General features: G+C 32.8%; 1 protein-coding gene across 1 annotated transcript in view; it reads left to right on the top strand.

Moving 5' to 3' along the window:
- The first annotated feature begins 2,439 nt into the window (after nucleotides 1-2,439).
- The window catches only part of bark (C-type lectin domain-containing protein bark beetle), a 186,215-nt gene continuing 162,387 nt past the window's right edge, over nucleotides 2,440-26,267 (top strand). The window contains exon 1 of the mRNA XM_085814689.1: nucleotides 2,440-3,011. Within this exon, the coding sequence (XP_085670815.1) occupies nucleotides 2,751-3,011 (261 nt within the window). The 5' untranslated portion in view covers nucleotides 2,440-2,750. The remainder of the gene's footprint in view (nucleotides 3,012-26,267) is intronic.

Here is a 26,267-nt window from a genome sequence, read left to right as displayed (position 1 = left end):
ACGCGATTAGTGTATTATGGGAAATGTTTCGAAACTTTTTCTTTTCTAATTTTTAGTGATTTTATTCTATTGCTTATTTTTCCTAATAAAGCATAATGTTGCATTGTTTTATGTATTTCTGCAGAAAATACGATTTCGGAAATATTTTTTCAAGTTTCAAAACCAGAGTTCTATATTTAACTTGGATTGCAGTAGTTAAAAAAAAATTAATTGACGCAATAATTAGAGATAAAAGCTGCTATAGAAGATAGAAGAGAAAAGCTGCTAGAAGATAGAAAAACTGTTAAATGTTCAGTTATACAAAACATTTATATTGTTTAATCTAGAAATGAAACAGCGGACTATGATTTTAATATATTCTGCATACTTAAGGGGTTAAATACCACAAATGCATAAGCCATTAAAAAATAGAGAGACATCCTAAAAATAATAATTTCAGAATAGACATCATAAAAAAGTATTTTATGCCAATTATGTAACAGGAATTACAGTAAACCTGGTAATGCTAAGATCATCAGTTTTGTGGATTATAAATTAAATGTGTTTTAATTGCAGCGATTAGATATGTTATTAAAACAAATTTTTTAAGAAGTGCGTTTATTGCACTTAATATGCTCAATTTGTAAATCGATAACGGACTGACGAAAGGCGAAAGCTAAATTTAAGATATAATACTTTGTTGAATGACGAAGCCCTAGAATGCGCGAAGGAAGATAGGTTAAAGTGCTTAAATTTCCCACAGTGCTACACTTGATAAAGCAATAAATGTTGCATATAAGATTCAGTCCATTCTTTTCGTCCATCATTTTTCAAGACACGACAATATCTATGAACTTTATTAAATAATGAATTATCTTTAATGGATTAAATTTAGAATATAATGAGAAAATCTTCAGGTTCGGTTCAAATTATATTTTTCAATTCCTTCCCCTTTTAATCGGTATAACTTAATTAATACTGTGAGAGCAAAGTACTCTCAAATTTTGGGTGAAATAATATAAAACTGTTAATAGAAAAATTTAATGATGCTGTTATTTAATTAAGTATCAAATTGCTGCTCTATGTGAATGGTAAGCCCTAAAAATTTTTTTTTGAAGCACGTAATCTACAAATTACAGTGCTGTAACAAATTTCGCGATGAATTAGTAATGTTCTGCCGAAATCGGAAATTTGATTTTTCTTTTCAAAGCTTTATATTGAAACAATGACAGAAAATTCATGATGCAAACTAAACTGAAATAAAATAAACTAGCTTTTTAAGAATTTAGATTAAAATTTAACAGGTTAGAAGGGAATTTTATTATAAAACAAATAAATGAAATTTCTTTATTACTCAATAAAAATGAATTAAAAAAAAGTTTTTGAAAGATCCAAAGTTTGTTCATGTCTTTTTTAAAAATAAAACGATAAACAGAAAAGCAACAAAATATTACAAAGTGTTTTATCACTGAGGGAAGGGCAGAGAAGAAGAGTACTTAAGAATAAGAAGAAGAAAAAGAAATATACACAAAGGATTTCAATTTATACTTTGAAAGATTTGGTATTTGTTAATGGTCTGGTAAATAAATAGAAGAACTGCAAGAGCTTACAAAGTGTATTCATTCCGTTTGAAAATCAGGAGTGCACTTCAAAATAAATAAAAACTGAAATATACATTATTTATTTATTTATTTCTATATTACTGCAAAATTTTATTTAATACTATATAGATCTTATTTTGACGTGAACGACAGTGTTCATTAGAATTCGAATTAGAAATTTTGCTGTGGACAGATTCTGCACTCTTACAAACGGATTTTTCTTCTAATGATATGTAATATTTGCTATTAAGTATTTTTCAAAAGATCAGATGAAATTATTTTTTTAACGATATACATTGTTACGATGATGAGAGAGCACTTTTATGATAAACAAATGAAAGATCCTAAGTTTCGTCGAATGGCAAAAACATCTGATTTTTATTTTAATCGTTAAACAATATTATCCCTCAGAGATCCTCTTAGTGAAGACAATGTTTTCTAATGAAATAAGCGAAGTTTTTGAATTGGCTAAGATTAAAGTTATAAAATATTATGTAATTGTCACAAATATTATAATTGTAAATTTTATTTTTTTTTTCATTGCGTGTACTGAATTGATTCATATTTATATAATTTTCAAATAATCTGAGCTTGAAGAGTAATTGAATACTGAATTCATATCTGACCATGCAAAAGGTATTTAAAGCATATACTTTTAAAATGGAAACCTTTTCTCTTCAACAAAATCGTTTTTTAAAATTTGTGTAAATCTCTTAAACAGTATTATTGGTCTCGTATTTTAACATAACTATTCTTATTCGCCGCGCATTTGGCGAAAAAAAATAAATACTATTTGGCGCTCAAGGTAAGTATGGCAACCCTTCGATTCAGAAACCACTTTGCAGACAAGCGTCAAAAAATGAAAAAGTTAGGTAACAACACTTTGTAAAGTAGTGAACTCCACCCTTGGTCAGAAGTTTCGGACGGTTTTCAAAAGAGTGAATAGGGGAATGCTATTGGTGGGAGTTCGAATGATCAAAGGAGCGACAATATGTGAGAAAGAAAATTTGGAAAAGAACAGCGTTTTGTGTCAAGGATCCCCCTTTTTTCATCGTATTTTACGGTCATATTCGAATAACCGAGAGAGAGCTTTTCTTAAGCCTAATTGTTCGAATCCTCAGGTGTGTTGTTGTGGTGAATGGTCCCCCGCCTAGTGGTGAACTGTACATCATGATGTCTTTTATAGGGGGTGTGTGGTGGGTCTTCTTGTTGACTTTTGCAAGTTTTCAAAACCCCGCGCTTGGCTCGACCGACTTCGGCGGTTATATTTCTAGCAGAACAGAATTAAATTGGGAGAGTTCTCCATATGAAGTTCGCAGAGATATTATTATTGAAAGGGATGCCACTTTAATTATTAGACCTGGAGTACAATTGCGATTTGCACCTGGGGTTGGATTAACAGTTATGACAAATGGAATCCTGGATGCGAAGGTAAGGTGTTTGTTTCAAATAAATTAATATTTTTTATCTTGCTTAAGAAACGGTTGTCAAAATATGAATTATTTGTTTGAAAGTAACATTAATTAAAATGAGTACTTACATTTGAATTTTATAAATTTATAATGGAAAAAAATAGTTTTGCGCTGCAGTACTCACATAACAATTTTATATTTTTTGCTATATGCAAATAATAAACGTGTAGGTTTTGTGTAAATGTAAAGTAATAGTTTTAGTTACTAGAATCTAATGTAGTTATTAAAGCACTTTTTTTAGCAATGCACATAATTTGATTACAGTTTTTTTATGAATACATTGGAAGGGAAAAATGTTTTTAGGAGGATCAGACGGCTAGTAAAAAATATTTGAATTTTAGAACTCTATACTTATAATTGGTTGTGCTCGGCAGATGCATTGCAGAAAAAATATCATTTGTTTGAGCATAAAATTTGTTGAAGTAAAATGTTCAGAATTTTCAAAACAAATAATTGTAGCAGGATTACAAAAAATATGTCAATAATTTTTAATATAACTGCTTATTTTCAGTACGGCAATTGTCAAGCTAAATTTTATAATCAAATAAAAAGCATTTTTAATTAGTTTTTAAATTGAATAATTTTCAAAGTAGAAAAAATCGAGAAATTTTGAATAATAAATGAATATTGAATTCATATCTGACCATGCAAAAGATATTTAAATCATGTACTAAAATGGAATCCTTTTCCCTCTCTCTCAATTGAATAAATTTTGAATAATAATTGAATGATAATTGAACAGTATTATATATTCTTTTGCTTAGAACTGAATAATGGTTAGCAAAATGATCATTTTTAGTAATGAGAAATACTAATTTTAGTAGCTGATATTAAGTTTAAATGAAAGAAAGCTTCTTATATAAAAATACACGAAAAAAGAAAGGTTATCATTGTATTTTTTTATTATTTTAGCAAATGTAAGATGACAATATTTGTCTGTTGCTGAGCACATATAAATTAAATAATTCCGGTATTATAATTAATAATTCGGAGCTAATTTATTTAAACCGAGTAATCTAAAATAATTTTTTTTTTAAAGTCAATTCCTATTTAGGTCAACAAAGAAAAAATTTATTTTAGTTACTTCTTATGAACATTATTAACATTTTTTCGTTTCCAATTTATGAAGCTGATGGTGGTCTATAATTTCTCATTCTATCCATCTCTTTTAAAACTTCATTATTGCAAGGAACCTTTCCAGTGAGTTTCGAGCAGTCCAATTCTTTGATTAATATTCCATCTAATGATTTTACACGACAAAAAAGCGACATATGCTTGACCTGCTGCGAAGAGTTTTCGTAGGAAGCTTTTCTTGGCGCTTATGTTTTTCTCTAATCGTCGCTTGCGTTGTGTTGTAGTTTCTTTTCGCTTTCTTCGTTTGTGAAGCAAGGGTCATTTTAAAGGGTTATATTTTAAACATATATTATTATCACGTTAACTTAGAAATATGGGGAGAATTTTCGCTACATAATGGGACATTAAATCCGCTTCATCCAACTCTATAAAAATACGATTCTTTAATTCCATACAATTTAAAAATCTCACTGTTGCCACTTATTTTTAGAACTCTGTCTTACTGTTGACACTTATTTTTGTTAAATATTACAATCCCATTTATCACAGTCACATACTATTATTTATAAGTTGTTTATAAAATTAATTTTTACAACACGTGAGAATTCCTAATAAACGGTCATTATTTAAGTCTTATAATATATTTAATAAAAACAGCATATCTTTAGTTCCGATAAACAGAAATAAATAAGTAGTAATTGACTATAATATGTGAAAAAATTGCATTAACATCAAGTATCATCCATTGCAAGTTTTAAAAAAATGTACTTGAACTTGAGTGGATAAATAAAAACTATTTTATTAACGATTGAAAATTTGAACAAGATATAGGGAGAGTATAAGCTAATAGTAGGAATTTAAAAAATACATAGGTAATTAAATTCCAGATACCTGAACTGAACTGTCCGCACAGGTGATTGGAGGAGGACACAGACAAAGATTTTTTAAAACAAAATGTGAATAATTGGATTGTCCTGTTTTGTGTAAACCGAATTTTAGAACTGTCCTTAACAGTGTCTTCAAAATATTTGGACTTTTACTTTCGTTAGCTTATATAACGTTTACCAGCCATACATAAATAACCGCCACCATACATAAATCTTTCATTCGCCTTAGCAAACGTTGCCACTGTCCGAAACCTGAACTTTTTAATTTTATATCCCATGTGACATCTTGTGCATAGCTAGTTCTCAGAGTCGAGAAAGCATAAGATATTTAACTAGATTATTATGAAATTGTTTAAGAAGGGGAGAAAAAAGCAATAGCACATTCCTTCATACTTTAGTTCTTTATTTTTTAATAATAATTATATTAACTTGAAATAGATTGTATTTATAATGTACCCAAATGGTAATTTTTGTCGGCATTTGATTGTAATGCAATTAATGAAAAGTATTTTTAAAGCCATATATTACATAGTTAATAACCAATCGTTTATTTATTTTTTCTTTCTTTTTTATTTTATTTCAAGAAGAATTGTGTAATTAAAAATATTATGTTTAAAAAAATTGCAGTTCATGCTCAAGAATAAAAAATAGTGAATCAAAATGACTTAGAATACAGTAAAATTTTAAGAGAAAGCAGTTGTCATGCTGACTAATTACACTGTATTCATGAAAAGAGAATTAACAAAAATTTCATAAATCAAGTGCATCATATGTGTAAGCAATGGATCTCAAGGATTAAACAAATGTCCAGCGTTTACACTGTTTTTTATAGGCTACGGATTTGCCTAACATTGCAGGCTAGTCTTCTAGAGTGTTGGGTAAATTTGCAGCTTATAAACATCAACAGAACATTCTAAGTCATGTCTAGGGTTTTTTGATGCTTCTGGAAATTCTAAAGAAAATTTAGATACCACTATATATTATTTTATTCTTTCTTTCCTTGGCTTTGTATAATGTTGTTTTCACATTACACATAATATAGCTAAACTGGCGAAAATATTTTATCAGATTTGTGTGTTACCTTTTTTATATTATTTAAACCAATGAAAAAATTGCAACTATAAGTAAATTAACAAGTTTTATTTAATGTCGCGAAACACAAGCCTAAAATAATTAATTTTAGCTAAACTAGCCAAAATATTTGATCAGATTTGAAGGACTTAAGGGAAAACGAGAAAGTGGCTGATATTTACATTTAAATAAACATGAGAATTCACTTGTATCCAGTGCAATTTGACTACTGGTGGATAGCCAAGATAAAATATGGTACCTTCCAGATCAGAAGCTGTTCATAAAATCTGTAGAAATGTTAGACGAAATATGTTGTTTACGACTATTTCAATTATCGTTAAGCTGAATTAAATGGAACAGGTAAAATATTTTTATGGATACAGTTATTTGTTACATTCTATCAGAATCTTTTATTTCTGATTTCATCTACGGATCATCAACTGTTTCTGTAACAGGCTGTAACGACCTCAGTTTCTTCATGAAATTTATGCAACAGAAGCTGCTGTTTTGGCTACATTTTTGGATAAAACTTTATATATTCTGACCGCAATTTGATATTAGGTTCTGACGGTCTTTGTTCTCCAAGAGTAAAAAACATTGCATTCACTTAGAAGTTAATATCTTCTGAAAAAGTAAAGAAATCATTCTATAATATATGCTTCCAGTTTAAAAGAATTAAGCAGGTAAACAAAGAAGTATTTTCTACTCATCGATAATTTAATGTCTGCACAAAGAGAATCCCGCGTGTGAACTCTACAGGCCATTTTTCCTTTTGCCAACAACCGAACATGCTGCATGGATGTTTTCATCTTTTCTCCAGAGCAGGGGCATAGCTAGAGTTTCCAGCGCCCCGGGACAACTGAAGAATTTGCGCCCCTTTCTGTGTGCCAAGAATGGAAAACATTTCAAAATTTCGTTGCATCAATTTGGAGCCCCTTGAATGGCTGCGCCCGGGGACGATGCTTGCCCCACCCTAGCTACGCCACTGCTCCAAAGTGTAAAACAAATGTGAGCCAAATGTTTTCCTTAGATAGAACTGCACGAAGGAATGTGTCTTTAGATAACTCTTATATTTTATCATAATTAAATAACCCGACCCATGAAAAATCCATATCTTTTCTTCTGTCGTAAATGGCAACCTTATCTACACTGGTATATCAGGAAAAAGCTGCGCACCCCCCCCCGGATGCATTTACGTATTCCACTCGCTCACACAGGCCTGGCTTGTTTATAAGTTGTATACTAGAAGCCTACTGACTGAAATTTATACTATGCAACTCTACTTTTTTTTTTTTTTTTTTAATTTGAAAGAGAAATTTTTGTTTAAGGAAAAGTATAATATCGTGTTTGAATAAAATAAAACTAGATAATTTAGTTCAAGTGGAACGTCTTTCATTTATCTTTTAAGCACGAATATGAGCGTTAAAACCGCTGTACTTTGTTAGCTTGAGCCAGGTTTTAAATCTCTACGAATGGCCGGCTGCATGGGAATTTTCACTGTTTTCCTCATGCGTGACATGAATATGACTTCGCATTAAAACATCCCAAATGAAGACATCCTTTTCTTTCGACGGATAGCCCTCCAGTGCTTTTCTGTATTCTAAATAATCATAATCCTTTTCCAGAATGTACAAAATGAGCAGTTTATAAACAACCATAATCTGGTCATTTGTAGAACAATATGAAATTATTAGTAACCGTTTGGTATTTTTCGTTGGAAGCAATGCAATTAATAATGTACGTGTTGTTAAAACTCTTTCGACGCGTAAAGACAATCGTGCTATGGAAGTTGATCGCTGACCGGAAAAAAAAAAAAAAAAGAAAAATCTGTCCTATATTGGAAATATGGCGAAAATACAAGGCATTTAAAAAGCCGATCGCAGAAGAATGAGCCAATTCAGAGTACAGAGTGCATTGGCGACTTGAAAAAAGATCTTATGGATCGACGCACATCATACCCTCGTTGTTCCCATTGGCCTGAAGCGGCTCCGATTTCTATCTTTCTATCGCATTGAATGCATGGCTGGTACTAAGAAGCAATTCGAAACACTAAACGACCTGGGGCAATACGATCTGTGATGCCGTATTTGCAAGTCAAACCATGGGAACAGGTGTCATAAACTGTGGCACGTACGTATATACAGTTACCATAGGCCTTTTGTGCAGAAGAATGCAAAACGAACACGAGGTAAAAAAATAAATTTATTGTTGCAAATAGTAATTAAAAAAATATGACTTTTGACCCTTGAGTAGGAATCTGGAGCATCAGATTCCAAGTTTTTTCTTCACTTCCCCCCCCCCCCCCCTCTTCGAGTTAAGTTGAAATTCCAGAGGTATGATGCTTACTGTTGAAATGATTCCTAAAACAAGTAAGCTTTGTAACTGAGTATAAAAAAAAAGAACCTCCCCCCCCCCAGCTTATGATAAAATTAGAGAAAAAAAAAAGTAAAGGGGGGATAATCTGAAAGGATTCAAGTTTTAACAATCGCTTAAAAGGAACTGTTAACGTTTTTTACGCTCTCGCTCAGTTCGCAGTCTACCACTCTGCTATTGCACTCACTCATGCTATCCTATTTCTTTTTGTCTTTTTAGCTGTATTATTAAGCATCATTTTCTTCGCACCTACGCCATATACAATTCAACAGCAAAATTACAAGAATTTTAAGAGTAGCATGTGTTTAATAAAGTGTTCGCATATATTTTTCTATTCCTTTCAGTTTTTCCTTAGTTCATCATATCAGTGTTCATATTGACGTTTTGTGTGTTAAATTTATTAATTAAATATCATGTTTTATTTTGTTCCGTCCAGCGTTGCCACAGCTCAGATCGTTGAATTCGTTAAAAATTCATTAAAGTTTTACAAAATCTGAAATATAAAATTCCGACTTCCAGGTGCAGATATTCAGGTAGAGAACAACGTTATTCAAAATTTAATGGCTCTCGGTACCGTCGTTTTTTCACAGCGCGAGAAACATTCATACATTCATTCCGATTTTTCATTATTAATTTTTTTAATTACTAATTAATTTTCATTACTAATTACTTTTCATTACTAATTTTTTTTACTTGTTCTGTAATTTTATATGAAACAGCATAGCGCTAGGCAAGCTATATTTGGTTCACCACTCCCTTTATTAAATTGAGTGTCTTGATATTGGCTAGCAGGCCGCCGGACAGTATAGAGGGTCGCCTATTAGGTGCCTCCATAATAAAATGGTCATCTCTTCTGGCCTTGGTAGTGGCGAATGCCGTTATTGGCAAGTGCCCACCATTTGTAGAAAAAAAATATTGGCTAGCAGTTCTTCAGAACGATGTTATTTTTACTTTCTTGTATAAGAAGTTTTAAGTAAAGGAAGTATTAGAATAGAAAAAATTTCGCATATCATATTTAAAAAAATATCCATTTTGACCGCTCTCGAATCCATTTAGCCTATTTTTTTCCAGGATCTCTGTGCTCACGGACAGAACAAAGGACTTTTTCAAAACGGATTGTAAAATGTATTTAAAATGGATTTAGAAAGAATTTTTTTTGTGTGTATATATATATCGCATAACTCAAAAACGATTAGCCGTGGAACATTGAAATTTAACATGTTATCTTTTTATTGCAGTCTATATGTACCATATGGGTCTCCTATAACATCTGGATGTGCACCTCCCTTTTTTGTAGCAATCGGCCGCACCTACATGTATTATTTTAAAGTGATTGAATCATGTTGTTCTTATGTTTTGGTTAACGTTTTTATGTCTTTAGTTAATCTACATACAGTAGTTGTAGAATTATCAGTAATTTAAAAGTGGTACTAGGCCTAACGAGAGCGCCATTTGTTTACATTTAAAACTTTGTTTACATCTTATAGTAGAATATTGAATTAAGGCAGTTGGTGCACGAACTTCGGTGTCTTTTTGGGTGAGGAAAATCAAACATGTAAAGGAAAAAGGTTGAAGCTCTGGTCCAGGATCTCTGTGGGCCAGAATAGAACGCAAACAGTACAAATGTGCACCAGACTAACATTCTCCGTTCAATAGTAATTCAATAGTTACTTTAGTAGTCTAATTTTTATTAAAGAATGTGCAGACAATTAAGTTTACAAATAATGCTCTTTAAAGTTTTTGCTACATCATTATATCAGCCGTACTGCCTTGTCTGCCCACTGAATAGCTGCATATTGTGTAACAATGTATTTGTATATTCATATGCAAATTTTAATAAAATGTCAATTACTGTAAGCATTGAACATCTGCCCCTGCTTGGCACTGTAGCTTAAAATGTTGTTCACTCATCAAACTCCCGATGGCACATTTCACAAGTGCACATTTGTGTAGCCACCAAGGGAGTGGCTTCTAGGATGGACCAATGGGCATCCAGTAATATTTCTGCCATGTCACATGACCTTTCGCGCACTTTAAAGATTTAAGCAAGACGGTTGAATATATTTTACCAGTCAATTTTCTCAACAAAATAATTAAAGTATCGTCGATTTCTTCTCAGAATTTTCATCGCGAAGTTAGATCAAATATAAGCAATTGTGAAGATTTCATTATCTGGTTGAAAGAATTTGAAATAAATACACACACATGTTGGATACTCCGCAAAAATATCCATGTGAAATAATAAGATGAAGAAAGAAATATGCGATAAATATCTGAGCCCAAATGCTATCTTTATATGAAACTATGCACATGAGAAAAATATTTACACCAATTACATATGTAAATAGAAGTCAGCCCTTTTTATAGCAGTCTATATGAAAAAGATGTTCTATAATAATAGCCAATGCAGAATATTATTCAAAGTGAACTTTACTAATTTGCATTCGTATACATTTAGTGTGTTAAATTTAATATTTACTAACCGCTCACTCTTAAATGTACTGTCTACACAAGAAATACTCATTAAATAAAATGAATATATCTTATTCAGAACGAATATATTCAATTTATTCTCATATAACTTTTAATGTTAACAATGGATATAATCAGATCATACACGATATGAATTCTGAATCTTACACTTTCGAAATCAAAAGAATGCAAGCACTGAAAATAGGAAACACTAGATTCATTGTAACACTTCCAGTCCCTTTCAGCTCAATAAAAATAAAACTAGCTACTCGAATTTTCATAAACCACAGGTGTTATTAAATGCATAATATTCGAGGCTAATTGTAGCTTAAGTCATTTTCTCGATCTAAAAAGCGATAATATGCCGTGAACATCAATCCAAATATCAATGCGTGATAAAAACCGTGAAAGTGAAATGTCGACGATTAATTAAACTCGTTAAACAAAAGCACTATGAGATTTTCTGCTACTACGCCATACATTTATGAGTGCGAAATTAAAACGTAAACAGCATAAGCTCACATGCACAAAGATTTAGCTTCACAAGAGCAATTGGAGCTGATTGATCCATTTTCGAAACTCCTCTCTCAGTGGCTACGCTGATGTGCACTTGTGAAATATGCCTCCCGATGCCCACTTCCGGAAGTGTGTTCCTTTAGACCAGGGGTTCCCAACCCTATGCCCGCGAGCACCCTGGCTCACGCCGATCGTTTAACGTGTGGCCCACAGCTGTGCGATCGCAAGAAATATGTTTTAGTTTTCAATAAAGTTCTATGTGAACATTTTCTCAATTTCTTTGAAATAGAAATTGAGCCCAGCACAGATACCAACACAAAGCGAAAAACGACCGATCTCCTTTTTTTATGTGCATGTATTATTAACTCTATCCAACTACGAGTATAAATCCACCTTGAAAAAATAAATGGTGCCCGCCATGTAACAGATATTTTGGAATGTGCTCTTAGGGACAAAAAGGGTTGAGAACCCCTGCTTTAGACAGTTACGGGACCAGACCATACCCGACTCGATAAGCCGATCGGGTGTCCGGACCCTGCTCTCACCTATCACCTGCAAAGTGGGAGGAAAAGTTAACTTTCAACTTTGTGCACCGAAACATTTGTCTTCCTGCCCGTTCACTGCTTGTTTACACTTTTTGCTTGTTTAATGGAAGCAGGAGATGTGAAAAACGTCCAGTGCCCTCTCCGGGACTCGAACCTAGACTTCTCGAATACACGCCGAGTATGCTAACCGTTATACCACAAAGGCACGCAGAAAGGAGGAAGAAAATACCTTGTAATCTCTAATGAAATTCGAGGAAGTAAGTTTGAATGAAATGCAGCAAAAGTATGTATAATATAATACACCACAAAGGAAGTCATGTGATGTCCACATCAGATTTTTCTTTTCGAAAGACAGCGAAAGAAATACTTAAATATTCCTCATTTTTAGATGATAACGGTTTGTTTGGAACCATATTCGTGGCCGTTAAAGTTGGGCCACTGAAAACATGTTATCGCTATCAGAGTATTTTTATTTTCGTGCTGTTAATTTATGATAAAAAAACTGGCAATTGGCAGAAAGTATTTACTTAAGTTCTCTCTTAATCTCTGAAGCGGAAGAAACCCGCCTGTTGCCATGGGTATTATCAAAGTTTAAAATGTGGTTGTGTGACCATAAGTGTTCTGCAATATTATTACTTTACATGCGTTATTATGAAGAAATTATTTTAGTTGAAGCAGAATTCAGTGTAAACAATTAATATTATTTTTTGAAGACAAGTTTTTCCCCCATCAACGCATTAATTTTTATTTTACAAAAAAAAGAAAAACAGTTTTTTTTTTTTTTTTTGCATATTTCAGTATTTTTGACTACTATAAATATAACTGGTGATCAACATTTTTGACGAAAATTATTTCCATGTAGTCACTGAAGTATTCCTCAACGATCACATGGGTATTATTTTATTTTAAAAACAAAGCTTATCATTAAAGGTATGAAGTTTATAGTGATTATGATTTTGATTTGATTTAAACAGTCTTATCATCTTGTATACTCTTGCAAAAGGATTCAAAGTCAAGCATTAATATTAATAGGATAAAGGAAAGAATGGCGGCGATATGAAACGATTCTTTCGGTAAGTTAGCTGATTAAGGCAAATTTGCTAAAGGGAAACATGTCTTCGAGGAGGGAATTTTAAGGCAGAAAAGCTTGCATTTACGTGACGCGTGGAGAAGATGTCGAAATTTCCATGCAGCCAGCCTATTCTCTGAGAGTTGATCATGGAAATGTTGGAGGGGCACAAGAAGCCTACCTGCGAAAGAGGAGGGATTCCTTCATGGATGATTTTTTAAGGAAAACTGAAACAGATGTTTGCACAGAAAAAAGTGGACATATTTTTTTTAAATTAAAAAAACATTTATTTGATTTTTCAGCATCTTGTGAGAGATATAGGCAACATTCGCAGGGTAAAAATTAAACAAATATTTTCTGGGTGCGATGAGGATCATATTTTGATTTTATCTTCTTTTTTTTTTTTTCTTTTTCCAGTTCATAAAAGTCAGTTTTCTTTATATTTTTATCATGGTGCTCGCGTAGGTGTGCTAAATTGTAGGTGCGTAGGTGGGTTAATTAAGTTTAAAAAAATACTTTTGCTTTTACGAAATAAAAATACTTCTTTCTTCGTTAGCTTTCAGTGTTAGTTTGACTGCTAGAAAAGGCAGAAATTTTCTACGAACTTCCTGAATATTTCGTAATTTTACTCTTTAAGAATATTATATTTATTACACTGGGAATAAAATACACCGGTGTTCTTTAAACGATGCATTGAATGGAAAGAAAGTAATAATCATTCCCAAGCAGATTCAATTTGAACTTGAATAAGTGAATATAAGCTTCTTAGATCTGCCTTGTTAGTTTTCAAAATTTCTGAAAACAAAAAGAGCGATTGTCGTTTCCATTGAATTATTGGATTATGGCCAAAGCATATTAGGGTTATCTGCTAAGAGAAGAGAAGCCTTCATGGAGGACTTTCTGAGAGAAATTGGGTCGTATGCATTTTTGGCAAGAAGAGTACCGCGAAACTGCTATGCAACCTGACCGTTCGCCAAGATTTGAGCCCGAGTCAAACAAATGATGTTTAGCGTTTTTCTGCTGGACCTTTCAGATTGCTTATTAAAGCAAGCCTTAGCGTAGATGAAGACCTGCATAGTAAAGTTGGAATATTTTGTTAGAGAAAAAAAAGAGGTTCCACAGAAAGAGATTTTATACTAAACAGCTTTGGTTATTTTTAGTAATTAAATTTAAAATTTTTATTAATTAACTAAAATACCATAAACTATAGCCATAAAAATTCTCATGTATTCAGAGAAATTGAATGAAATTCGTCTAGATGACAATTAGCTTGTAGAGACATTAGGTATTTAGTAGCAGGAGACTTGAAAAATGAGCAACGTCTACCACGAAGACACACTTAGAAAGTGGGAGAAATACCTTATATACTCCCCCTTTTAAAGAGCGACTGGGGTTTTAGGGAACCCAATCACCAAATCCTGGGTGTGGAGAATCATCATCGACCACCCTTTTAGTTAGGGTGCCACTTGTAGAGACATTAAGTATTTTGGAAGCAGGAGACTTGAAAAACGAGCAACGCCTTCGCCGGGAATCGAACCGCGGACCCCTGGAATACGTGCCCAGCGCTCAGACCATCACGCCACGAAGGCGGGAGAAATATCTTATAAGCTGTTCATTGTATAATAGTGAAAACAGGAAGTGGTAATAAATTAATATGAAATTTCGTACAAAATTCGCTATTAAATGTTAAAAAATTAACTGACAATTTTCCTGGAAAGTTTTTTTTTTTTTTTTTTTTTTTTTTTTGGAAAAAATTATTTAAAAGTAAATTAAAAGTATTAAATTTCGTAAGTATGTGATCATTTATAACGCCAATATAGATGTCAGAAAACAATTTCTTTTTGGAATTAAGATATTTGTGAAATTTGAAGCACTGGATTTAATTTATTCCACTACAACAACTTTTAAATCTTGAAAACTTCTTGGAATTATTAAGATCTTGGTGGCAGAGAGAAGTAACACTAATCTTGCAGACGGCGTCTTGCAGTATATCTTAGTGCGATCCGAAGAATTTGGCATCGGTTGAAAAATTAGAGATTTCTCTGGTCACATTATTCATTATATACCCTCTATTTCGATATTGTTATTGATTAGTTCTGTGTGGACAAGAACTGTTATCCATTAGATCATATTCAAAACTTAACCTCCAGTTAGCCTTGTACAAATCACAACAAAATACTTCTCTTTAATACTGTTCTCTGCAGTCTCTATCATCCATGAGTATGCACAGAGGCTTGTACTGATTTACTGTGGTTCTTCTAGTGCTGTCATATATTCACGAACACAGTAGTTACATTTATTTGTATTAACAATACGGTTTCGAATTTCCTGGTTTGCTTATAAGGTATTTCTCCCACTTCCCTAGCGCGCCTTCGTGGTGTAACGGTAGCACGCTGGGCCGGTATTCCAGAGGTCCGTGGTTCGATTCCCGGCGAAGGCGGTTGCATATTTTTCATCTTTTCCGCTTCCAATTAACCTAATGACTCTACAAGTGGCGCCCGAGCTAAAAGGGTTGTGGATGATGGTTCTCCGGACCCAGGATTTGGCGACTAGGTCCCCTAAAACCCTAGTCGCCCTTTAAATAGGGGAGTATATAAGGTATTTCTGCCACTTCCCTAGCGTGCCTTTGTGGTGTAACAGTAGCACGCTGGGCCGGTATTTCAGAGGTCCGTGGTTCGATTCCCGGCGATGGCAGTTGCATGTTTTTCATCTTTTCTGCTTCCAGTTAACCTAATGACTCTACACGCTTAGGGTATAAATACAGTAAAAAAAATCAGTGTTCATACTGAATGTCAAAACGTTATAAAATAATAGATAAATCCATTTTTTTAACCACTAACTCTTTTGTTGACTTTTTGTCTACACTGATTCAAAGGCACTGTCTTCTCTTCTTAGCTTAAAGAGACTCAGGTATGAGGTTTTGTTGGCCTACATTATGAAGTCATCTGTACGCAGTTTGTCATGGAATAGGGTCTCGGAATAGATATAATCAACAAACACAGCTGTTTGAGACTCGGTTACTCGTTGTGATTTGCTTCTTTAGTCACATAAGTTGTCAAATTTCAAACTTCAGATAGCATTTTTATTGTTTGCCTTCCTTGCCTCAGGTCATCCGATGCAGTTTCAATATCTTAAATTATTTCAAATGATGCACCAGTTTTTCTTAAAATGCTGAAATGTTTTGAGACTCTTTAATTGCCCCACCTATCAGCAGCTGATAGCACTCCTTTGCAAACGTATTTTTAAATAGTACCTCGCAACCATAAAAACACTCTGCGATCGATTTGCAGCAAAATGAAACGCGGAAATTGTAACATTGATGGAGTAATCCTATTTGTTCCAATGTATTTAATTCGCTCTTTAATTATACTGCATAGGTAGATGACATAATCCTCTAATTTGCGTGAAAGGAAAAGTTTGATTAAGGCTGATTAAGTACCGTATTTGCCGGCGTACAAGACGCCACCGGCCTATAAGATGCACCCCCTTTTTCCTACACACTTTTGAAGGATAAAACATCATCACTGATCTTTATAATGAATTTACAGTATTTTAAATATAAAGTAACACAAATACAAAATAATACTTTCTCCAAATACCCAATCTAAAGAACACCTTTTTAATCTTCTTCATCAAGACCCTGACACTCGTCTCCAGAGCTAAATGAAGAGTCACTTGAAACCTCTTCTAAATCAGCATCTGTGTCCTCACACAAGAAACTGTCCTCTGTACCATCCAGTGCATTACTAATGCCACACTTCTAAATTGATTTAACCACTATCTCTTTTTTTTTTCAGCATCCCATGAAGCTTTGACCCATTCACAAACGACGTATCGACGTATAAAACGCACCCCGTTTTTCTGACCTATTTTCAATGGAAAAAAAAAAAAAAAAAAAAAAAAAAAAAAAAGCGCGTCTTATACTCCGACCAATACGGTAATACTTTTTCCAGTTAGTTTATTTCGATTCAAAATAGTTTTAATTCGCTCTTTAATTAGTGAGATCAGTGCTAAATTTTTCTTCGTTAATTTTGGCCATTACTGTATTTCTATACTGAGCAAAATCATATAAGTAAGTCTTCAGTTTTCGTTGTGATTGTGGGCTCCTGTAAAGCTCTTTCATATGATGACCGTTGAGAAGAGTATTTTGTTTAACAGACCTTAAATTTTTAAACTATACGGTCAGTAGTAAATTTTATATAGCAAATTGAGGCGAATACAGAGTTTATAACCGAAAGCTCGTTTTCAATTTTTTTTCCCCTTGGAAAAAAATAATAAATGAATAAATCATAACCAGAGGCACACGGCTGTTTTTCTCTTGCTGGAAAACAAGTTGTGGAAAAGTCGTTGCGGATTCCTCGTCGTCAAGGCCACTTTTGAAGGTTGTTAGCACGACTGAAATAGAGACAACGGTGAACGTTTTCTCTTGCACTCTTCGGGTTAGAAAAAACGGCGACCTGAAAACGTGCGGATGCCTGAAGCACGCGAGTTCTATAGCTGATTTTTTATTCTTTTAAATTTTAAAGTAAATGTATTGTACAAATTTAGTATATTTGTTATACATTATTAAAGACATGTTCAGATCTTTAATTTTTCATACGGATCTTTATATTAATGGGAAAGTTCTTCAACTACGTTAGTCAATAAAGTCTGCGTACATCAAGAAAAGTAATATCAAATCCAAATTTTAAGGTGCGAAAAGGGTAGTTTCTTAAAGTTTTATTTTTTAAATATTTAGTTTCAATAAGGGACTTTGAAATTATTTAACTGTAATATTTTCATATTTAATAATTTATGCGCACTAATTTTTAAAAGATAAGTGGCCAGAAATCATACCAGCCAATAAAGTTTGCGTACAACGCGAAGGAGGCGGGGGATTTCTTATCTAACTTTTAAACTTTGAGAATGCAAAGAAGGTTACACTTTCAAGGTCATTGACATCCGAAGCAAATTTCACGTTGATTGGAAGTTGCTATTTCTATTTTCTTTGACGAAAATGACAACGAATAAAGAAATTCCTTTAGTTACGAGATAACTAATTATCAAATTGAGAGATGAAGGTAAAACTCTTCGTTATATTGGTAAAACCATTTTCTAGTGTGCAAAGAGTTATTCAAAACTATCTTGACACTGGTAGTCTTGCTGTAAAACCAAGATGTGGGAGACCGAAGAAGCTAGCGCAGAGAGAAGAAAGAAAATTTCTTTTACGAATTAAACAAAATCCTAAACTTTCTGCTGCAAGCATTGCAAAAAACATTTTTTTTAACTAACAATAAGGAAATTTCTTCTGAAACTGTACGAAAAGTGCTGCGAAAGTCCGATTATCATGGACGCAAACATAGGTCTACGCCATACATTTCTGAGACAAATAGAAAGAAAAGAATTGCTTTTGCCAAAACAAATTTAAACTCTTCGCAGGACTTCTGGAACAATGTAATTTGGTCAGATGAAAGTAAACTTACAATATTTAAAGTTAATGGCCACCCTATTGTACGGAGAAAACCAAGAACAGAACTGAATCTGAGAAATTTAACTCCAACTGTCAAACATGGAGTTGGCGGTGTGATGGTATGGGGGTCAATCAATCAATCAGACAAATTATTGCTGGGATAGCGCGCGAAGCGCGCTGTTTCCAGCTCATGAAGAGTTGCGTATAAGCACATGACTTTAAAAAATTCTGAAGTTGTAGCTGGACTACTGAAGTGATGAAAAAGAAGGCCTAAAGCATGGCAGGCGTAGAGGAAGGTGGTGTATGTCGTCGAAAGGAGTTGGAAATTTTCACATTATTGATAAAGTCATGGATAAGTATGTTTTTCTAGATATTCTGAAGAAAAATCTACGAGACAGTGCTCGAAATTTAAATCTTTCTAATACCTTTATTTTCCAACAAGACAACGACCCGAAACATGCAGCTAAAATTGTGAAGGAATATCTCCTCTATCACACTCCAAGACAGTTGCGTACTCCTCCACAGTCACCAGACCTCAATCCAATCGAACATTTGTAGGCAAAATTGGAAAAACGAATTCGAAAACACAATATTACTTCTAGCTAATTAGAAATAAGCTAATTAGTAAATTGCAGGAAGAATGAAAGAATGGGCGAAATTTACGTCGGATGACACTGAAAAACTAGTTCAGTCAATGCCCAGACGTCTGCAAGCTGTTTTGAAGAATAAAGGATATATTACAAAGTATTGAAGAAATGTAAAAAACTTATATTTTGCTTTTTTTTTTTGAAAGTGTACGCAGACTTATTGGAGGGAATTTCTGAGTTTTTTTGACAAAATATAGTTTTGAAAAAATGTAAAAAGTATTACACTGATATTATTTACTTTTTATTTAAGCTTACAATTTTAGCTAATAGAAGAAAAAAATGCAATGATTAAAATACATTTTTCTATGCTTTAAGTGTTCTTTTAATTTAAAATTTAGTCTGTATGCAGACTTTTGTGACTAACTGTATATCTCAAAATCATATCCAATTAGTTGACTAGACCAGACGAAGACATTTCCGTCCTCTGGATGAAAGGCATCTCTATGCTTCTTTAATAGGATATTAGCACTATGTAAACGGTACATTTAAATTGATTTTTTGAGACATTTGGTGGCATACTGAGCGCAGCGCCCTAGGCGGTCGCCTTTGTAATTCTCCTGTCAATATGATACTGCTAGTTGATAACCAAACCAGAGCTTAAAATTATACGGAACTCACCGCTATTTCTCAGACTTCAAGCAAAATTTTATTCCAGCTGCCGCCCCAAATAAAAAGAGCTGTAGTATTTTTTATTTAACTGTCATTAATTTAACTTATTTATTTATTTAGGCTTTATTTAATTTTATTACTATTGCTTATTTTTTATTTATTTAATTTTTTCTTTCTTTATTTTTTCTGGTGGCATTCCATAGAGTCTTCGAATTTTAGAAATTCAACCCTGGACGAAGTTATTTGAAACTTAACTTTGATACTGATTTATTAGCCTAAAAGCGCTATTAGTCTCGAAAAACGATTTTGCATGTTTCCATAGCTAGGGTTTTCCATGAGTCAACCATGAGTCAGAGCCATAGCTAGGGTTTTCAGTGCCGGGGAGTAACTGAAGGTTCCGCTCCTGTTCCTGTTTGCCAAGAATGGAAAACATTTCATTTCGAAATTTCGTAACATCAATTTGGCGCTCTCTGGCTCCCTCCTAGCTACGCCATTCGAAAAAATGTAAGATATTTATCTTTCAAATTGAATCTGTCCGTTATGGATTACCATACTAAGCTATTTAAAAGCAGTGGATGTTGTTTTTGAGATTATTGTTTTCTTGCTTCTGAATCAGATTGATTTAAATAAAAATGCATTGAATTTAGGATACAACTCATTAAAAACATTCAATATTTTTGTAGAATTACGTTATATATTTTTCACTTTTCAAATGCACATAAGACATGGCATGTTCCCCCGTTAGTTTCATTGCAGATTCATCTGGTATTTCTATAAAATGTGTAGCTGTTCCACACGAATCATCTCTATTGATAATTCTGGGGAACAACAGTTTATCACTTGTTTTTGACTAACGTTTGGCTTCTGAATTCCCAAATAATGTGTTTTTGTTTATCACGTCAAAGTTTTAAGCTACAGGATATCCTTTTTTTTTGCCTCAAAAGTCCCACAAAGTAAAAAAAAAAAAAAAAAAAAAAAAAAAATACCGGGTATTTATAGTAAAAAGGATAGTACAAAATACCAAACACATCTTCACCATTATTAAGCTAAATTAGAAAATTATATTACAGCAAATCAATGTAGAAAGTTGGTAGACTCAGGACTCTGTATGTCCTAAAATACGTGCTAATATTATCAAAATTAATGGACGTTAGACGAAAGATTAGTTTTTGCCAAACTTTCCATTTTTATACATAGTCTTAAGCATTTGCAAATGAAAATATCTGCAGATTTTCTTTCATTTTGTATATTTCACAGTTAGCATGTTCAGAAACAAGAAATAATTCCTTTTTTAAATGCATAGCTAAAGCTAAATTATGTACTCAGAATATTGTACATACTTTTTTCATATAAAGTGAATAATTTTAATATTTATTTCTTTTCATCTTAAATATTTGGCCGTTACTGTACATTTATCTAACTTAGTGGACTTCAAATTATATTCCTCCTTGCGTACAGAAGCAACTATATTTATCGCAATTCCTTTATAGGGGGTTTTCAAGTCAAAATGAAAATTCGTAAACATTTTTAAATACAAACTTAACTGTCTAAAAGAAGGAATTAAATATGGGAATTTCAAATTTTTATTATCACTATTACTTGAAATATTTTAAAGTCTATTAATGAATCGATTTTTTCTGAGGTACACCCACTATCAGAGAAGATCGAAACCTTTTGGAACCAAGGTCTGCTTCTGTGGCTTCGTTGTAATATGTGAGTAAAAGCGTAATAACTGCATGAAATAATAAGCTTATGCTTCAAATAAATTGACCCTTTACCAGTCACCATAACCGTTTTATTACACATTGGCTTCGGAAAAGTTAGACAACTTTCTAGATTTGAAAAAAGGGCTATATGATATCAGTACTGTTTTTGTGAAAATTTGCCAAACAAAAGACGACCCACATCAAATTAATTCGCTTGCGATCAAGCTTTGTGGGCCACGATTTGGGCACACTTTGATTTAATGTTTAATAAGTTCATTTTTCCAACCAAATGATTTGCATGATGTATGTTTATCGACGAGATGAGACATGGACAATCTTCTGACTTAATAAGATTAAAAAAGGAAGAAAAATAGTAATATTAATGTATTGAGTTTTAGATTGCAATAATCTCGTGTTAGATTTTGGTTTTCCTTTCTCTTACGGATCTTATCGAGAACACTGTTTTTGCTGAAACGGAGCGTAAAGAATGCGTCGACAAGCCTTTTAAAAATACGTAATCCCTCTATAAATAGAGCATCAAGCCGAAAATCGCCTTCAGTACCAGCAGAGGTTTTTACGAGATGCCCGTTTCCTTCAGTATTTGTATGGTTCCATGAGTTGTGCTTTCATATGAGTAAATTGCGGTCGCGGCTAATTATTTTACGGAATTAAACTTGATTTTTTTTTTTTTTTTTTTTTTTTGTGCAGTGTTATTTTTTCTTATCATCATCGTTTAATGTGGAGGAGAATTTGGCGTTAATTCATTTTTTGTTGAGATTTTGGAAAGATTTTGTGATCGTCCGATGTCAAAGAACTTTCTGGATCACTGATTCGTTTTTTGCTCGCTCATTTCTTGCTGGAATTCAGAGATTAATTCTCCGGACGCATTTGTATTACTGATCGTGAGAAAGTATTTTGAATCGAATTTCGAAACCCAAACAACGCGTGAACTTTCTCGCGAGGTTGATTGGCTAATGCAAATTAAATCATCAGATATTTTAGATTCATTTATCTTTCTCCACTTGAAATAGCGTAACATCGCTTTGATACCTATTTTCTGTATACGATTTGATATCCAGATTTATGTACTTTCCGGATTTTATTTGTCACTAGTCTCATTGGCTAACATGTTATATGCATTTTTGTATTTTACTGATTACCCCTGTTCCTCCAAATATCTTATAGGTCAAATCAGCCAAGTCTCAATGTAGATTTCTATTTATTTTCTTTTTTCAAGAATATCTATGGAAAAAAGAGAGGTTTCTTATGAAGGGAAGTAAGAGCATTTTGATTTAAACCAGCCCCTATAAATAAATATTTTGCCTGTTGTTTTTATTATGTTAATGTATTCTAGTTTTATTAAAAATGCGAAATGTCGTAACATTGTTACAAGAGATCATATAAGGAAAAAAAATCATAATTGCGAAAAGACATTCTCTTGTAAATCAGTATCCCAAAATGGCTATTTTATCCTGTGATTATTTTATATTTTTAAAGATAACATACACGCATGCACGAGACAAAAAATTGGTTTTTAGATATTTTATCTCGTAATTGTATTATTATCATTACATTTTTCTTCATTACGTATCATTACATATATTACATCATTACATATCATGCGATATTTTCCTGACCTTTCCTGGATCGAAACATTACAGCTACTTCAAAAATCTTCAGCAAAAGAACAGTACTGGAAATCTTTCGCGAGTTTTGAAAATAACGATTTTCTAAGTACAGTCTATACTAAAATACTACAATATCTTACTAATGCAAAAATTATATGCTGTTGCATCTTTACATTGCATTTAATTAGTCACGAACATTTTACTAATAAGATGAAAAAGTTACTTTTACCCTGTATCTTTTCACTGGTGATTTGTATTCAAGTGACGAAAGTGTGGATGTGAGAAATTTTCCTGTTCTAAATAATTTTTCTTGTCTAAATGAAAACAGTATATCTATCTTGTTGATTTTATCGCAGGAAACGAAATGCGGAAGTGTTTGTATTAGCATCAGCAATGTAATTCGATCAGTTGGGATTTCATTTGCTTGCAAATCAGCAAGAAAGAAGTGAAAGGTGATATCACAGAATTCATTACAGATAAGATATTTGTTAGGTTAAGGATGTTTCTCAAATCATTTTGAAGTTCAGTCTGTGAGCTCCTTTGTTATCCTTGGTGTGCTAAGAACATGCGATAAACTTTACTTTAGTATTGTAGTTTATCGGAAATGTACTTCTGTTTATTTGGCTTCCTACTTTTCCACTCTTTGAAACTAAACAACAAAAAAGCCCCCCCCTTTTTTTACCTTTTTTTTAAATTTGAACATTACCACTCTTGCTAGAGCTATGAGGTACATTTATGTTAATTAACCAGTTAGTTTATCTTCTGAACCTGTACTGTTACTTCTTTCTTTCCTTTTTCCTGCCAGAATGCAAATTAGCTCCCGCGTATTAAGTGAGCGGTTTGAGATTGCTCAGACAAAGCGCCTTCTGCTGTTACTAGTTTCTTATTCTGAGAGAGAGTTACTAGTCTGTTATTCTGAAACAAGAGTTCTTGTCTTCGGGCGTTGCTCTATTCTTTCCGATAGTGCTTCCACGCCGATGTAAGCTTAAGAGCCAACTTTCGAGTTTAAATTCCTTTGAGCAGCCTTTGGCTAATAGAAACTTATATTTAGTTTTAAATTTTAAATCTTGCTTTCGCCATAATTGCCGGCTGATTTGTAAACACCAGGTCTACCCTCTGTTCAGCTTACTTATTTTTAAATAGATCTTTTACACCTTTCTTACGTTTCTGTTTTCATATTAGAGATAACGATAAATCGTTTACAGTCTCATTGACGATTTACCACCAGTTTCATTTAGCAAAAAGGCTTATTCCGTACAAAACATTAAAAAAATTTTCATCTTACCTACTTTCTTTCTTTCCAACGAACAAGGCCACCTATAATAATCTAGTTATCATTATATTTTCCCTTTTTATTAGTAGCACAATTGTCATTAGTCTAGATGGGTTCTTCATCAGCTCATCTTCTAAGATAATTTCTCCCCTGTTAATAAAATTCTTTGTTTAATCTTGAAAGAACAGTACTGTTTAATCTTGAAAGAACAGTACTACTATTTCGGATAATTAATTCCTTGTCAATTTTATCATTCCTCGTTTAACATCATGACATACATCGGCTAACTAAAGACGAGTTAAAATTTCGCATTGAAGAACACGAATCTTGCACTGGAAAAGATATTTTCTCATTAACTACACTACCTCAAAAAAGGCCAAATAATTTTTCTCGTAACCGTTGTTTAACATTAAAAATCATCAAACTGCATTTGTTGACTTTTTCTTTTGATTTTATAAACAAGTGCAGGGAAGTTTTGCGGTTTGGCATCAAAGCCTACCTGAAGTGGTGTTGCTAATGTCTTAATGGGAGATCACTAGGAAAGTTAGTGAAAGGTTCATGGTAAATGATCTTAAATTTAGATTAATATATACCACAAAGGAGAATTTAGACTAATATATGCATTTTTAGAACCATTTTGGGTTCGTTTAATTAATTTTTAAAATGCAAAGAATATTTTTTAAAATGTTCGATCTGATAGCGTATTTTCTGGATCGTTTGCATCGCGATTTCCTCGACAGAAGGCCTTTTCGTAAAATTCCCAGGATTATTGACTTTCCTTTTCTATTACTTATTCCTCTTCTAATACTTTCCATAGTTCATAAATCGTGGTGGGTTTCCACTTAGAAAGAGTTCCTTTCAAACGACTAAAGGTGCCATGGTCCATAAGGAAAACATCAGGGGACTTCGCAGGAATACGTTGAAAAGGTATATATGCAATACCTGTTATGAGTGTTTAATTTTTCAAGGAATGCATTGGCACTTTTCGAAACATGACTTGTTGCTTTGATAAAGTTTCACTCTTTGAATGTCATTGGGATAAAGCAATAGAATTTCTTCCGTAAATATCGGATGTAAAACTACACTTTTTTCTTAGTCCACTTATTTTTAAATTATTATTGTAAAAGAATCACGTAACTGTAATAAACCTCTTGCTGAAACTTTCTTTGGATAGTTGGAACCAGACTTGCGCATTTATTTCTCTTATTTTTCGATAATAAACAGACGTGTTTTTGTTGCAGTTATTTAGGAAAATCCATGCATTATCAAGAGTTACAATGCCTTTCCATTGATCTCCCGCTAAATAGTTTTCATAAAAGGTTTTACAAATTGTTCTGCGTTGCTTCGCAAAAGAACATTACAAACATTATGTTTTTTTTTTTTTTTTTTTTTTTTTTTATATATATATATATATATATATATATATATATATATATATTATTTCTAATTTGTAAATCTTGGTTTATTATTAGTCCAAAGGGGCTTTGTCCCTGAAGGACTATTGTTTTCGTTTTTCGATTTTGTGTTGAAAATTTTAAAAGGCTGTATCACTTTTCAAATCGTTGCCACCAAATACTATCACCTTGTATCATATTTGAAGAAATTAAATAATGAAGAATCTGCCTAAATATATGTATGTTTCTCGCACTGTGATAAAACAACGGTACCTAGAGCCGTGCAATTTTGCATGACGTAATCCTACTGCGAATATGGGCACCTGAAAGCCAAATTTGAAATTTGGAATTTGGTTTATTATCGACTTCATATTTTGTAAAACTTTAACGAATTTTTGATCAACAAACTCAACGATTTAAAAGCGAGTAATGGCAACACTCTACGGGTGAGGGGAACCTTTTTATATTCAGCGCGCGGAACTGTGTATCGGAAATTCTAAAG

This window comes from Stegodyphus dumicola, chromosome 4 (genome assembly GCF_044657685.1).
Source record: "Stegodyphus dumicola isolate Sdum_Otavi_A_Nest chromosome 4, ASM4465768v1".
NCBI lineage: Eukaryota > Metazoa > Arthropoda > Arachnida > Araneae > Eresidae > Stegodyphus > Stegodyphus dumicola.
Note: the sequence above shows the minus strand (reverse complement) of the source record. Positions and strands in the feature narration are given on the sequence as shown.